At 55.8% G+C, this 14,673-nt stretch overlaps 2 protein-coding genes across 3 annotated transcripts in view; one reads left to right on the top strand and one right to left on the bottom strand.

Moving 5' to 3' along the window:
- Nucleotides 1-14,673, bottom strand: part of Coro7 (coronin 7) — a 53,002-nt gene that overhangs the window by 11,283 nt on the left and 27,046 nt on the right. The window lies entirely within an intron of this gene.
- Nucleotides 1,912-12,425, top strand: Vasn (vasorin). Its single transcript, XM_048433076.3, has 2 exons — nt 1,912-2,075; nt 9,804-12,425. The coding sequence occupies exon 2, from the start codon at nt 9,813-9,815 to the stop codon at nt 11,832-11,834; it is 2,022 nt and encodes a 673-aa protein (XP_048289033.2). The 5' UTR covers nt 1,912-2,075; nt 9,804-9,812; the 3' UTR covers nt 11,835-12,425.

Genomic DNA, 14,673 nt, shown 5'->3' on the forward strand with positions numbered 1-14,673 from the left:
GGTTTCTAGGCTTGCCACCTTGAAGGGCTCTCACCCTGACATCAGTCCAGAGTCTAAAGTCAGAGAGGGTCCAAGGCCTGGAGCTATCCCTAACCAGAAGACTGAGGAAAATAGTGTCACCGTCTAGATGGTGAGAGGTGACTTTGGTCAGATAATGTCCTAAGCTGTGACAGGTGCCCCGTGGAAGGACAGGGGTGGGCTTGCTGCAGGAAAGCAGCTCCCAATTCCTCTGGATCCTCTCCATCCACGAGCCCAGACGGTGTGGCAATGCCCCTTACCAAAAGCAGTCTAGGTCCCATGGATCTGTCACTGTCACCCAGGCTGGGCCAAAGGTATCCCCCACTCTCTTCCTTTGTGGGGGTCTCTGAAGGGTGCTATCTAGAGAGCGACGGTGGGAGCTTAGACAAGTTGGGATATATTGAGGCGCCTGTGAGTTCTGGGAGGACGGCTCCTGAGAAGGGGCTTGGGGACACACCGCACTTGTGTGTTTCCTCTTTTTGCTGGCACTGGGTGCTGAATCTAGGGCCTTCTTTATCCTAAGTGCTTTACTACTGAGATGCACCCCCAGACTCGCATTTGAGAACGGTCTCGTGCAGTTATCCAGGCTGCCCTTGAATGTGCCATCCTCCTGCTTCAGTCTTCAGAGATGGCTGCCCGAGCTGCTCCTGACACCCACTGATCCAGGAGCCTGGCATACAGAGGGGACAGTGCCACTCAACCTCAGAAGACTTCCTGTTCAAGACAGCCTAGGAAACCCCATTTTAATGTGAAACCACCTGATGTTTCAATTCTGGCAAGGGCTTCAAAGTTTCAACCCTGCCACATAGACCAAATGAAGCACCTCGAGTGGTGTTTGTGTGCACGCGCGTGTGCTGATGTTCTGCATTTACAACACAGGGGCCCTGCTGAGCTCCTGATAACGAGACCCAGGCCACCTTCATTTCTGGTGGTGGAGTCCTGCAGAGGCCAGACATGTCTCCAGCTAGTGTGACTCAGCCAAAGGGCTTGGCTACAGGCCAGGCACAGAGGGGGTACAGCGGTGAAATCTGGGAGCTGAGCTGGGTCCCCAAAGGCTGAGGCATGATCTTAACCACAGACCATGGGGGAGGAGGGAAATGATCATTTTCCTGGAATCCTACAAGCCAGGGGATTTTTCTGAACTAGCCCTTGGCACCAGCCCCTACCGCTCAAGAGGCACTGTCAACAAACACCTAGGTCCCTCCTACTGTTGATGGAGTCCCCAGCCCCTCCTCAAGCATATTATGATCTTCAGAACTTCCAGTCCCTGGAGGGGCTCGAGTGGGCATCTGTTTCTAGGTCGCAGACTTTCAGTTCAGACTGGGAAGGTGACCAGGCATGCTGTCATGGCCACAAGAATCCCAAATCCAGCACAAGAGATTTCACACAAGAGACTCTTGGAAGTACTTCGTGTGGCCTTTCTAGTTTTTGAAATTGGGATTAGCTACTAACAATAACACATTGAGAGATTACACCTAAAAATCTAGATTTGCATGAAAAATCCTGAGCTTTGGCAGACTGGGCTGGTCATGGGGACTAAGCCCTCACCCGGGCTGGCCTTACTATCCTATCCTCTGCTTCTCCAGATCTTCATTGACCCCTGAGGTTCACATAAATTCATGTCACTATTTTTCTTTTCAACTGAAAAGCAGGACTCTGTCCAATGTCACACAGAAAACTAAGGATTGACTTAAGCCAGCCTAATAAAATCTCTCCACACTGGGGTTCAGAGGTATCTAGGTACAGAATAGGCCTGCTCCGTGCAACGACCCGCTCAGCGGAGGGGTGTGTGCAGGTTCGGCCAAACCCCGCCTTGGCCAATGGGGAGGAGCCCCGCCTTCAGTAGAGATGGTCCCACCCCCCACATCTTAGGGAGAGACCAGCCTCCTACGAGCCAACTTCGGAGTCGGAGCCGGATCCCGGGGCTGGGAGACGCGGACGCCGCAGCCTCCGGACCCCGGGACCCCGGACCTTTCGGGACCGGCCGGAGGCGAAGGACTGAGGCCCCACTCAGGCGGTGGGTCGCACCGCCCGGCTCCCTCGGCCGCCGCCTCCCGGTGAGTGTCTAGGGACAAGGGCGGGGGCGCCAGGCAGGGCTGATCACACTCGCCCTGCACACTAGCACACACATTCTCCTGTGGAACTGCGACTGAGGGAGTGAGGGGCTTCCTCTGGCCTCGGCGATTACCTGGGCAGGCACGTCCACTTGTCTCCCGTTCCCTGAGTGGGCCTGGGGCCTCCCCTGACCCTCGGGAGTCACCTACCCGTGAGGCTCTGAGTAGACAAAATAAACACCCCCCTCCCTTGCTTCCTCCTCCCACGGCTGGGCCCTCTGGCGTGACCAGTTTTATGAATCAAACCTCCTTTAGGGGATGGCCCAGCCGTAGTCTGGTTACTTTTCCCTCATGGGGTCAGACAGACTGGTGCCCCTGTGCAGATTGGTCGCCTGGGGTCCACTGGGCCTTGTCACACATGGCAGGACTGGGGCCCACAAATATTCAGGCAGCCCTGGAGAGGAATGGGGGTGGGGAGACTGGATAGCTGTGCCCCCAGGTGAGGGATAGACTTTGACCAGAACCTTTAGTGCCCCAGTATCAGCATCTCATCTCTCCCAGTGAATGGCTTTGCTTGGGCTGCAAACCCAATGGCCTATAGCCAGTCTAGTCCTTTGTGTCCCTGGGTCGCAGCTCTGGGGCCAGAAGGTTCCCTGTGGTCAGGCAGGCCAGCTGATTGGTGCCAACCACACTACTTCACCCCCATTAGTTAACGATTACCACACCATGGTTGCTGGCTGCTTTCACCCATTGGCTCTCAGGAGCGGAGTCTGCAGGGTAGAAGAAACCTAAGGGTCCAGGAGCCCCCTTGCTTTATGCATTAATGGTAGGTGAGAGGAAGAGACAGAAGAGACACCAAGACAGCCTTCTTCCCTGTCTGAGCCAAGAGCCCTCAGGGAAGAGGACAGGCTAAAATGTAAAAGGTCCCTTCCCCCTAGGCTAGATTTTGGGTGCTGGGAAAGCAAAGATGTGGGTGGGCTGGAGTTTTGTGAGGGGCTCCATTGGTATGGGCAATGAAGGCCAGTATGGACCCAGCTGTTAGCACAGCCCCATAGAGCTGGGGCAGGCAGGTGGGGGATGGGAGGGCAGTCTCTAGAGTTTACTGTCCTCTCCCAGGGGAGTCAGCCCCTGAGGAACTTCTGTAAACAGAGTGTCAGAGGCAGGAAGAGGGCTCTGGTAATGAGCAGCCCAGCTGGATTCCCTCCAGACCATTATCTAGCATCTCCCATCCCGAGAGGAAAGAACCCAGGAGCACACGTGCCAGTGCCAGCCCGGGGAAGGGGGCAAGCAGGGCATGTCCCTACCCCGCCCCCAAACTTTGGAGCTGCACACCAGACAGTTGCCACCTGAGATCTGTGTGTAGAGAGTCAGAGGGTATGGGGTGGAGGGCTGGAATCCCAGGGGTTTGGATGCCACCCTCTAGAAGTGGTGGAAGAGGTGAGCACAGGAGCCCCCAGACACTGCCAAGACCCATGCAGATATCTGGCAGATAACCCTGGGACCAAGAGACAGCCAGGCAGAAAGCCCTCGGTTCTCACTTCCATTCCAGATATCCCCAGCCCTGGGTTAGTTGGGGTCAGTCCTAGACAAGAGCCAGGGTTTGTGAGTGAACCCTCGTGGTGCTGCATAACTTCTAAGAACAGGAAAGTGGGGCTCCAGTTAGCAACAGAAAGCAGTCCTCCCCTCACCACCCCAGGCAGACAGTTCTCTTCGGTATGTGCCTAAAGCCGTTCTTGACCGGTGACAGGTCCTAATCTTAGGTGAAGGGAATCAGCCATCCCTCCCAGAGCTCTCTTCAGCCACCCTCGGAGCCCCTCCCAGAGCTGTGGAGCCCAGGGCCCTTGTGTTGCCAAGAAAACCGGCTCCCCTCACTGCTGTGGAATTTGTGTGTTCTTGGGAAAGGAGGGAGAGGTGCGTGTGTGTACACACACGCACACAGGCCCAGAGGAGTGTGGCTAGAGGGTGTGTGTCTGTGCACGTGACCCGCAGCAGGGCCTGGAGGGGTGCTTTGGTGTTTTGCGTTTGCTGGGGAGGACTGGACCTCCTTCCTTTATCAGTTTCCACATTCCAAAGTCAGCCGGGTGTGTGCGCGCGTGCGTGTGTGCATGTGTGTGTGTGTGAGCGATGTGCTTTCCCCAACCCCTCAGCCTGCTGTCCAGGCCACAGGCCTCCCCCGCTTTTCCTCATTCCAGTCTCCCTGGGTGTGAGAAGTCTTCAGGCCACCTCGGCTTGTGGGGATGGGGAAGGCAAGAGGCCAGTTCTTCTTCAAGGTTGGGGACAGTCTCCCCCCCACCCCCCACACACGCCAACTCCTGGGGAATGCAATAAGGCTCTGGCATTCCTGGAGGCTGCCTGAGAGATTTCATTAAGGAGGGAGCTGGCTTGTTCTGAGGGAGCTGGGGAAGGTTGGGAACCTTGTTGGCACTCAGCCTCAACCACTGGTCAATAATGACAACTGTGGGGGTAGAACTGTGGTTCAGTGACCAGTTCATAGACCCCAGAAGGGGCCTCTTGTGTCATACAATGGCTGAGGGTTCATCTAAGATTGCTGAGTGACTTTTAGGACAGTGGCATGGTGAATTTGAGTAGGCTAAGGCCCCTTCTGAGACCATTCTCTTCCTGTCTTCCTGAGACTCCCGTGCCCAGGAAGCTTGCAGTGACTAAGGTGTTTTGGAAGATTCAGGGTTAATTGCAGGGTTAAAGTTTATTCAGTGGGTGCCAAGCCCTGGGCAGGGACAGGGCAGTAGGAGGCTGAGCCCCAGTGGCATCACACCTGCCGCGTGCTGACAGTGGCATTCTACTGGCCCACTTCTACTTGGGCCACAGCCACCACATAGCTCCTGGGGCCACAGGTGTTCCTGCCCTGCAAGTGGCACCTCTCCTAAGACGGCTCAACCTGTCACCCCAAGGGTTCGCCTGAGCCAGAGACTCATCTTAGTCACTGACTTATCTGCTCTGGCTGACAGGTCTGGCAGCAGCCAGGTCACCCGCAGGGCCACTTAAGACACCCACCTGGAGAGGGACAAGCCACCCTGGCCACACCTATTCCAAGGCCCAGAATCCTTTCCTGGACAGACACAGCAGCTAACCTGATGTCCTCACCTCCTTTCTGCAGTTCATCTGTCTTTTCCGGGCAGAAGAGACACCAGAGGGCTTTCCTCACAGCAGAGCTGCTTATTTTACTGACTTGTTTTAAAAGATGAACAGGGCCCAAGGAATCAAGGCGTTAAGGGAACTTCCTAGGTAATCCTAACCTGTAGCTGGAATGCAAAAGTCCTTTGAGTTAGGGCAAAGATGGGAGCCACAGAAGGCAGGGAGTCGGGGAGGTCACAAAGCGGAGTGAACAGTACTGGCTTGGGATCCCCTGATTAATAATCACAAGCCTGGGCTAAGCCTCCTCCCCCACTTTCTGTGTGAGAAATTATAATAGAGACCCTCAGCCCATCTTCTCTGTTGGGCCAGGACTGCTGTGTTCTAGAGAAGGGGAGATGGGATGGACCAAACCAGGGCCCAGAACTGCTTCGGACACGTCAGCGAAACTGGAGCCAGCCATTCTGGCCGCCGGCACAGTCCCGCCTGCGGGAGGGGGCTGGGGGGTATTGGCAGCCTCCTGGGGCTGGGTTGCTGCCAGGCCTGGCGAGCAGAGTAGAGCCCATTCAGGCCAGCACCAGGAGGCAGAGGCTGGGAGCCCAGAGCTGAGAGTCAGATTTGCAGAGTCTACCCGTGTGCAAGGAGGGGTGGGCTCTGTCTGAATTGTCCTCTCCACCCTGCTGGGCACACGGCCTGTCTTAGCATAAGGGAGATGCACCAGCTCCAGGGCTGATGTGCTCACCAAATGCCTGGGTTCTGCCCCACCCACTCTCCTGTCCCTGCCTAACCTCAGGCATGTGTATGGGTGGGTGCCCACAATGTGTCACACACTTGGGCGTGGAGGGCATTCTGGGCCCTCGAGAGTTAGATGACCAATGCCCTTAGTTGTCCTAACTCACAGAACCCCTCCTGGAGGTCATGTGCTTCAGAAAGTTAGACCAAAGGACAGCTTACCCCTAAATTCCTTTATAGAACTAAGGACCCCACCCTCACTTTCCCATTGAGAGTAGAGGGATGCCTGGTCAAGAGGCCTTAACCTGGGCCCAGGGGGTCTCTAGCTAGCATGCAGGTGGTACAGAGGGTCTTGCTAATGAGGAAGCCAGGACTCCTGGCTTATAGGTAGCCACCCTTGGTGGTTAATGTTTACTGACCATATGCAAGTGCTTTGGGAAGGAGGTATGTGACCAGCTCCAATGGATGCTAAGGTGGAGAGCCTTCTTGCCTCTGTCCACCAGGCTGTGGTAGAGTCAGGCCAGTGTAGGTGAGGAATCCAGGAGGTCTGACCCTTCTGACCCTAAAGCCCAGGACTACTCTAAAATTCTCCCCACAACTTTTAGCCCCACAAGGATGAGATACCAAGCAAAGGCTGTCAGAGCTACCGTGATGCTGAAAGCACGGGGCAATAGCCACTCCAGTGAAGCCACCCACCCAACACGTACATACGCCAGGCACTAGGACCCAGGCCCAGACAAGCTAATGTCTTCAGAACTTATTAAAAAAAACTCCCTGTTTGAGGCTGGACAGACACTCTTCCGGAGGGCCCGGATTTGATTCCCAGTACCCATCAGGTGACTCACAACTACTTGTAACTCCAGTTCCAAGGGATCCAACAGCCGTTTCTTGCCTCCACAGGCACTGCACATACATACATGCAGACAAAACCTTATACACACAAAAAAGAAAGCACTTCCTGTTTAAAATCAAGAGTCAGGCAGCCTGAGGATCTCTGAGTTCAAGGCCAGCCTGGTCTACAACAAGAGTTCCAGGATAACCAGTTCTGTTACACAAAGAAATCCTGTCTCAAAAGCCAAAATAAATAAAAATAAAATCAGCATCAAAAAAAGGAAGTCCATAGGGCCGCCCTTAACAGCCCTGTAGGTGAAAGGTGGAACTCAGTCAAGGGACTCAGCTGGTTGTAGTGGTGCTCACCTTTACTCCTAATACCTGGGAGGTGGAGGCAGGAGGATGTCTGAGAGTTTGAGGCCAGCCTGGTCTACATAGTGAGTTCCAGGACAGCCAGAGCTACACAGTAAGACCCTGCCTTGAAAAACCAACCAACTAACAAACAAACAAAAAATAAATAAATCACAAAGGACTCAGGAATCTTTTCAGCAGAACTCGGGCCTGAGGCCAAGTCTGTCTCCTGCTGCTCTAAACGGTTTCACCCTTTTCCCACCCTAGTCAGCTTCTGCCCTGTCCGGATTCCCTTCAAGGACTGCTCACGCTCTTCTCAGAGCCATGACAGAGCTCCCCAGCTTGCAGACTGTAGCTTGCAAGCTGGAATTTTCCACAGCTGTAGCACCATCTTTTGCCTCAGTCTCCCCTTGCTGGGAGGGGTGAAGCTGGGAGTCAAGTAAAGAAACTTAACATGATTCTTAGAGGAATGGGGATTGGATTAGCTATGACCTGTATGGTTCTTGGCCCAGGACCCTGGTCCCTCCTGATTTAACTCAGTGTCCTCTCTTGCCAGCCTGTATGGACATTCCACAGTTTACAAGCTGCCAGCCCAGCGGCCATCCTGTCATCAGACACACGTGCATATCCTTCACCCCTTTCCCTTTAACTGCTGCTAGTGCAGAGTAAGGAGTCCGTGTCCCCGCCCACCCCCGCCTCACAGCAAGGATATACAGGGTGAGGTGTGAAGTAGGCTGCTGCCAATTGAGGCTTCACAGCTTGGACAACTGAACATAGGACCGCCTGTGTGGATGAGTTCTTAACATAGCCTTAAACAAGACCCGTGGGGAGACGACTCAGCAGAGTGGCCATGCTAGCCACGTGCAGGGTCTCCCCCTGCCTGACCCTGGCCTGGCCCCACTGAGAAGAGTGATTGAGAGGAAGGCCTGACGTACCCTACATGGATGCAAGATGTGGACGAGGTCATTTGAAGTTCCTATCTGGAAACCAGGCCAAATCAGCCATCCCCCAAGTTTCCGAGTCACGGAGGGTGGAACAGGTCCTATGGGGTAAGGAAGTTAGGGGTGCAGCTAACAGCGTTTGAGGTCACTAAGTGCACAGCCCTATGGTGCTGGTAGGATCGGGTCCTCAAGGTTCTGGCACTTGTTTCAGTTGACTCTCAGTATGAGCACCTACCTAAATGCTTGCAGCACTGAAGGTGGGCCTGTGGGCTTAACCTGGGCAACAAGGCCTTTCCTTTCACTTAGAGCTGGCATAAGGCTCCAGGCATCTAATTTACCTGCCCTAGGTAAGTCTGTCTTCTTCCCTTTCATGTACCAGGAGCCCTTGTGCTTTGGGAAAAGGGAGCCTACAGGTGGGGGACTGGTAAAGGCAGGCTGGGTGAGGGTCTTGTTACCTGCTGTGGCCACATGTGGGGGAAGGGAAGCTCCAGCTCTAGCACAAAAGGCCCTTGTGTGAGCAGCAGGTGCCTGGGATGGGAGGGAATTGTCAGCCATTAAGAAGGACTGCCCACCTGGGGGCAACCTGGTATCCCATGCAAGGTTCAGGCCTCTGGGGCACCCAGGGTAAGGACTGCCTCCTAGGAGCCTGAGTGAGATGAACAAGCTGCTGACCTTTCACCCCAGGACAAGATGAGAGTCCCACCTCTGATGGCATGCTAAGACATATGTGGCTCTGGAGGGAATGGGCCTGTCCCGGGGCAGACCCTGTCATACTGGCACTACGCAAGCCCTGGGCTCCAGCTCAGACTCAGTGGTGCCTCCAAAAGTCCCTTCCCTGTGTGACTCTGCAGGGACAGAAGCTCCCATCTAAACTGGCCACTAGGGAGCTGAGGCAGCAGTGTGCTGAGCAAGTACCGGCACGTGGGAAGGTTGGGGCTCTGTCACTTCTGGGGGACAGTGCTGTCCTTCATTCTAGGAATCTAGCCCAGAGCAGAACCCCCAAGAACTATCTGTGGAGTTAACGTGATGTACTTGTCTAGCCTGGCACTGTCCCTCACCTGAATCATGGGGTTCCTCATCTCCAGTTCATGCTTTGATAAACTGACAAACAAACCAATTCATTTAGCCACCCTCTCCCCGAGACGAGGACACTTGCCAAGCAAGGGCTGCCAGTCAGCCTCTACCCTCTGCTAGGAACCTCATCCTGGCCACATCCTGGCGGCCCACAGCCCCCATCCTGGGCAGGTCCGAGAACACAAGTGGAAAAACACGGATCCCATAGTTTCCATGTGAAGTTTTCCTGCTGCGGTCTTTCCTCACTCTGAGAAGGGAGGGACGCAAGAGTGTTTTGCAGGGGCCAGCGGCCCCAACAGTCAGCTTCTCTGCTTACGCGCCCGGGCCCGGGCCGACTGCCATCCTGTCTCTCCAGATCTACAGGGAGGGGCTTCAGGATCCACAGTTCTCCTCCTTCCCTGACCAAGCAGCCAGCTAGAGGGGACTGGTCTCAGCTGGGGCAAAAAGGCCTGGGTTCAGGAAGGGAAAGCTGTGTTGTTAGTAGCTGTTGGTCCCTGCACTAGCCCAGCTGGCCTCTACATGGATGCCCATTCATGACAACCAACACCATAATGATATGATCACTGAGAGAAGGATGCCAGAGATGAGCCAGGAACCGGTCAGGGGCACTAGGGACCTGACTCACAAGTTCTGGGCTCTGCTGCATTTGAGGGTGGGGAGCGGTGAGTTCCCCTCTGGCCTCTATGATGACTCATAGACTCTCTGCTCCTAGGAACAGAAGATGTGCTCCAGGAGCTGCCTGCCACCTCTCCTGCTGCTGTTCCTGCTGCTCCTGGAGTCTGGAGTACAGGGCTGCCCATCAGGCTGTCAGTGCAACCAGCCACAGACAGTGTTCTGTACTGCCCGCCAGGGAACCACAGTGCCCCGAGACGTGCCACCTGACACAGTGGGCCTGTACATCTTCGAGAACGGCATCACCACACTTGATGTGGGCAGTTTCGCTGGCCTCCCTGGCTTGCAGCTCCTGGACTTGTCACAGAACCAGATCACGAGCCTGCCGGGTGGCATCTTTCGGCCCCTGGTTAACCTCAGTAACCTGGACCTAACCGCCAACAAACTGCATGAGATCTCCAATGAGACCTTCCGGGGCCTGCGACGCCTCGAGCGCCTCTACCTGGGCAAGAACCGCATTCGCCACATCCAGCCTGGAGCCTTTGATGCGCTTGACCACCTCCTGGAGCTCAAGTTGCAGGACAATGAGCTTCGGGTGCTGCCCCCATTGCACTTGCCCCGCCTACTGCTGCTTGACCTCAGCTACAACAATATCCCGGCCCTGGAATCCGGAACACTGGATACTGCCAATGTGGAGGCACTGAGGCTGGCTGGCCTAGGGCTGCGGCAGCTGGATGAGGGGCTTTTTGGCCGTCTGCGCAACCTCCATGACCTGGATATTTCTGACAACCAGTTGGAGCACATGCCATCTGTGATCCAAGGCCTGCGTGGCCTGACACGCCTTCGGCTAGCTGGTAACACCCGCATTGCCCATGTCCGGCCTGAGGACCTGGCTGGCCTGACTGCCCTGCAGGAACTGGATGTGAGCAACCTGAGCCTGCAGGCCCTGCCCAGTGACCTCTCGAATCTTTTTCCCCGCCTGCGCCTCTTAGCAGCTGCCCGAAACCCCTTCAACTGCTTATGTCCCTTGAGCTGGTTTGGGCCTTGGGTGCGTGAGAGCCATGTTGTGCTGGCCAGCCCTGAAGAGACACGCTGTCACTTCCCACCCAAGAACGCTGGCCGGCTGCTCCTGGATCTGGACTATGCAGATTTTGGCTGCCCAGTCACCACTACCACAGCCACCATACCTACCATGAGGCCTACTATCAGGGAGCCCGAGCCTTCACCTTCTAGCCGAGCTCCCACACGGCCCAGCACCACAGAACCAACTACCCAGGCGTCCACCTCACCATCCACTGCCCCACCAACCATGAGGTCTGCTTCTCAGCCCCAGGACTGCCCAGCATCCACCTGCCTGAATGGTGGTACCTGCCGTGTAGGGGCAAAACATCACCGGGAGTGCCTGTGCCCCGAGGGCTTCATTGGTCTGTACTGTGAGAGTCCAGTGGGGCAAGGGATGAAGCCTAGCTCCATACCAGACACTCCAAGGCCCCCTCGGCCTCTGCCCCTCAACATTGAGCCAGTGAGCCCCACCTCTCTGCGCGTGGGGCTGCAGCGCTACTTGCAGGGCAACACTGTACAGCTCCGGAGCCTCCGCCTCACCTACCGTAACTTGTCTGGCCCTGACAAGCGGCTGGTGACCTTACGGCTGCCTGCTTCACTTGCAGAATACACAGTCACCCAGCTGCGGCCCAATGCCACCTATTCTATCTGTGTCACACCCTTGGGAGCTGGGCGGATACCTGAAGGTGAGGAGGCCTGTGGGGAGGCCAACACGCCCCAGGCTGTCCGCTCTAATCATGCCCCAGTGACACAAGCCCGTGAGGGCAATCTACCCCTCCTTATCGCACCTGCCCTGGCCGCTGTCCTTCTAGCTGTGCTGGCCGCTGCAGGAGCAGCCTACTGTGTGCGGCGGGGGCGGGCAACAGCTACAGCTCAGGACAAAGGGCAAGTGGGACCGGGGACGGGGCCCCTGGAACTAGAGGGGGTGAAAGCTCCCTTGGAGTCCAGCTCTAAGGCAACAGAGGGAGGTGGGGAGGCCCTGTCAGGAGGTCCTGAATGTGAGGTGCCCCTTATGGGCTACCCAGGGTCCAGCCTTCAGGGGGCCCTCCCCGGTAAGCACTACATCTAAGCCAGGACAGATAGAGTAGCCAGGCTTTTAAGTCACCACCCCCCCTGCTGCCACACAAGCAAGAACTCGATATGTACCACCGGGCACATGCATGACGGCACGTGGGACCTGTCCCTGACCCTCTCTGGCCTGGATCTCATTTGTGAGCTGCTACAGCCCAGACGAACCGTCATAGCCATCAGTATGTCCAAAACAGGCGCCTGCTGTCTGCTGCAGTGTGCAGCCTGGGGTGTGAGTCCTGCCATGTGCTGGTAACATGGCTAGGCATGTTGGGCTTTCCAACATGGACTCTGGTGACCAGTGAAGGAAGCCCCCAGAAGTAGTGGGTGGGGAAGGCACTATGGCTGTGGCCTTGGCCCCAAAAGTGCAGGAACACTTGAAACTGGAAAGGAAGGTGCTCTGGGCACAAGTGGATTTGCTTCTATTGTTTTGTTTTGTTGTTTTTTTTTTTTTAATGTATTTATAAAAGATCATTTCCCGTTTATGCTGGGAAAGTGTTTTTCAAACTCAGTGACAAGGACTTTGGTTTTTGTAAGACTATTGATGATATGAAGGCCTTTTGTAAAAAAATAAAAAACAAAACAGATCGACTATCTCTGGTTGGACTTGGGGTGCATGAGCTGTGAGCTGTGTGGACACCTATGGTCACTGGCCACACGTCGGGCATGGGTTTGGTAGGGCTGCTGCTGAGAGCTTCCCCCATTAGAATGCACCAACCATGGGCCCTGAGCCATGGTAAGTACCTTCACCTGGGTGGGACAGGGAAGCAGACTAGGTAGGGCAGCTTACCCTAGCTAGCCCCAGTCTTCTGCCAGCAGGAGCCACAGGTGCCTGTGTATAAGGTTGGAAGGGTCTCATAGCAAACACAGGACACAGAGGGACTCAAGGGAGGTCACATCCTCCTTGGGTGTTGTGAAGGGCAGACTACCCCTGCCTTCAATAGAGAAGACAGCCTGGAGCTTCCTTATTCTAGGGCCTAATGATGGTTGATCCTGGGACAAGTAGCTTCCAGTCTCTACTGCAGAATCCTGGGCTAGCCAGGTATGTGTGGCCCCAGCTCCTTCCTGCTGCCTACACTGTACAGGAGGGCATTGGGGGGGGGGGGGAATGGATCACCAAGGCAAGGACAGAAAGGAGAAGCCAGAACAGAGCATTAGCAGCAGGGACAGGGCCAAAGGGCTGTCTGGCTTGCAGATTGCACAAAATTTGGTGGCCCTGAGTATTCCTTTCCTTCCTGCCCTGGGGATATGCCCAGCAATTCTGGAACCCCAAGAAGGAATGTTTTCTAGGAAGACTACATTCGAGGACAGCTGTGGCCTGGACTGAGGTGGGCAGCTCAGGAAACTGAGGGACACATGTCATCATTACCCGGAGGACAGGGAGGAGCTGGGCCCTGGGGGAATGGAAGGGCCCAGCAAAAGAAGAAGCAAGCCATTCACAGGCCCCCAGTGCCAATCTGTCTTTCGTGGGTCATGGCCCTGGTATGAAGTCTCACCCCTGGAGGGGAGGAGGAGGCCCAGCCAGGCCTGCGGAGCAGGCCCTGTGGTTTGGGGTGTTGATGTCAGCTTCAAGTCAGTCTCAGCCACAAGAGGCTCTGGATTCAATTAGTGGCTGCTGAGGGCTCTGGCAGGAGGAGGAGGTGGATGGGTCATGTGGGGCAGTAGGTGGGAGCATCGGGCCTGGGTGGGGCCTCTTTCTACTGAGGCTGCAGTGGTGGCGGCAGCAGCCCAGGTGGATTTCCTGTAGGCCTGGGTTCTATTAGGACAGCAGGCGTGGTGAGGCCTGTCCCTCTTGCCAGTCCCATCAAAGGGGCCTTTGTGGGCCTGTGGCCACTGCTGAAGTATGGGCAACTGCTGAGTAAATGTTTTTTCTGTAAAGCAAACCTGGCCTAGAGGGATGGCAGGGTGGGGTGGTGAGGCCTAGAGAGAGGGGAAGAGGCCCTCAGGAAAGGTATCCAGATCCCATCCTTAGCGACGGCTATGAAGTGTGGGGTCTTCTCATCGGAAGCACCGTTCCTAGAGCTTCGTAAGCTCCCATTCCAGGACTAACAGTCTCCTTTAGAGGAGAGGCACCCATGGGGAACAGCAGTAATAGCTCACAGCTGCAAGACGGGTGGGATCCCAACACCTGCTTCCTGGTGCAGAGAGAGGTGACAAGTCACCGTTCCCCCACACCTTCGTACCTTCTTCACACCCAGCCTCTCAGTACACCCAGGAGCACGCGGGAAGTACTGGAAAGCCCAGTGGGTGGCAGCTTGAGCGCTGCAGGGCCTGAGGGAGACTGGTGACATTCTGCCCTCCGCTGTGGCAGGCAGCCCTACAGACACTCCAAAATGACAAGGGGAGGACAGAGATGGGAACCATGACAAAGGCCCCAGGAGAGGAGGATGGGGAAGGGCATGTACCTGACCCTGGGGCCCTCTAGCTCTTGTGAGCACACACTGTTCTGCCTAAACCAAGATGGAAACTCTGTAACAGAGAGATCAAGCAAGGGTGGCAAGTGAGTCAGCTGCCAGCCCTCCCCCAGGGCTGCGCCCAGAGCTGGCACTCCCTGCACTTTCCACCTTCAGTCATGGCAGGGGCGGCCGGGGGTCTGCTTTCCAGCATGCCTGTGAGGACACAGGACCTGCCACCTCTCCCAGCAGTCTAGTTACTGGCGTGCATCACTGGACAGCACCAGCTTTGTGGAGACTGAAGAGCCCTAGCTCCCTGCCAAGGGTGTCAGCTTGCCAGGGCATAGGCCAGAGCTGGGGGACTGATGGGAGGAATGCTGGGCTGACGGCCCATCTGGGAGTGATTTGACAAATTCCAGTCCTCGTTGGTCCTTCGAGGCTATTCTT

This window comes from Myodes glareolus, chromosome 9 (genome assembly GCF_982192425.1).
Source record: "Myodes glareolus chromosome 9, mMyoGla1.1, whole genome shotgun sequence".
NCBI classification, from domain to species: domain Eukaryota; kingdom Metazoa; phylum Chordata; class Mammalia; order Rodentia; family Cricetidae; genus Myodes; species Myodes glareolus.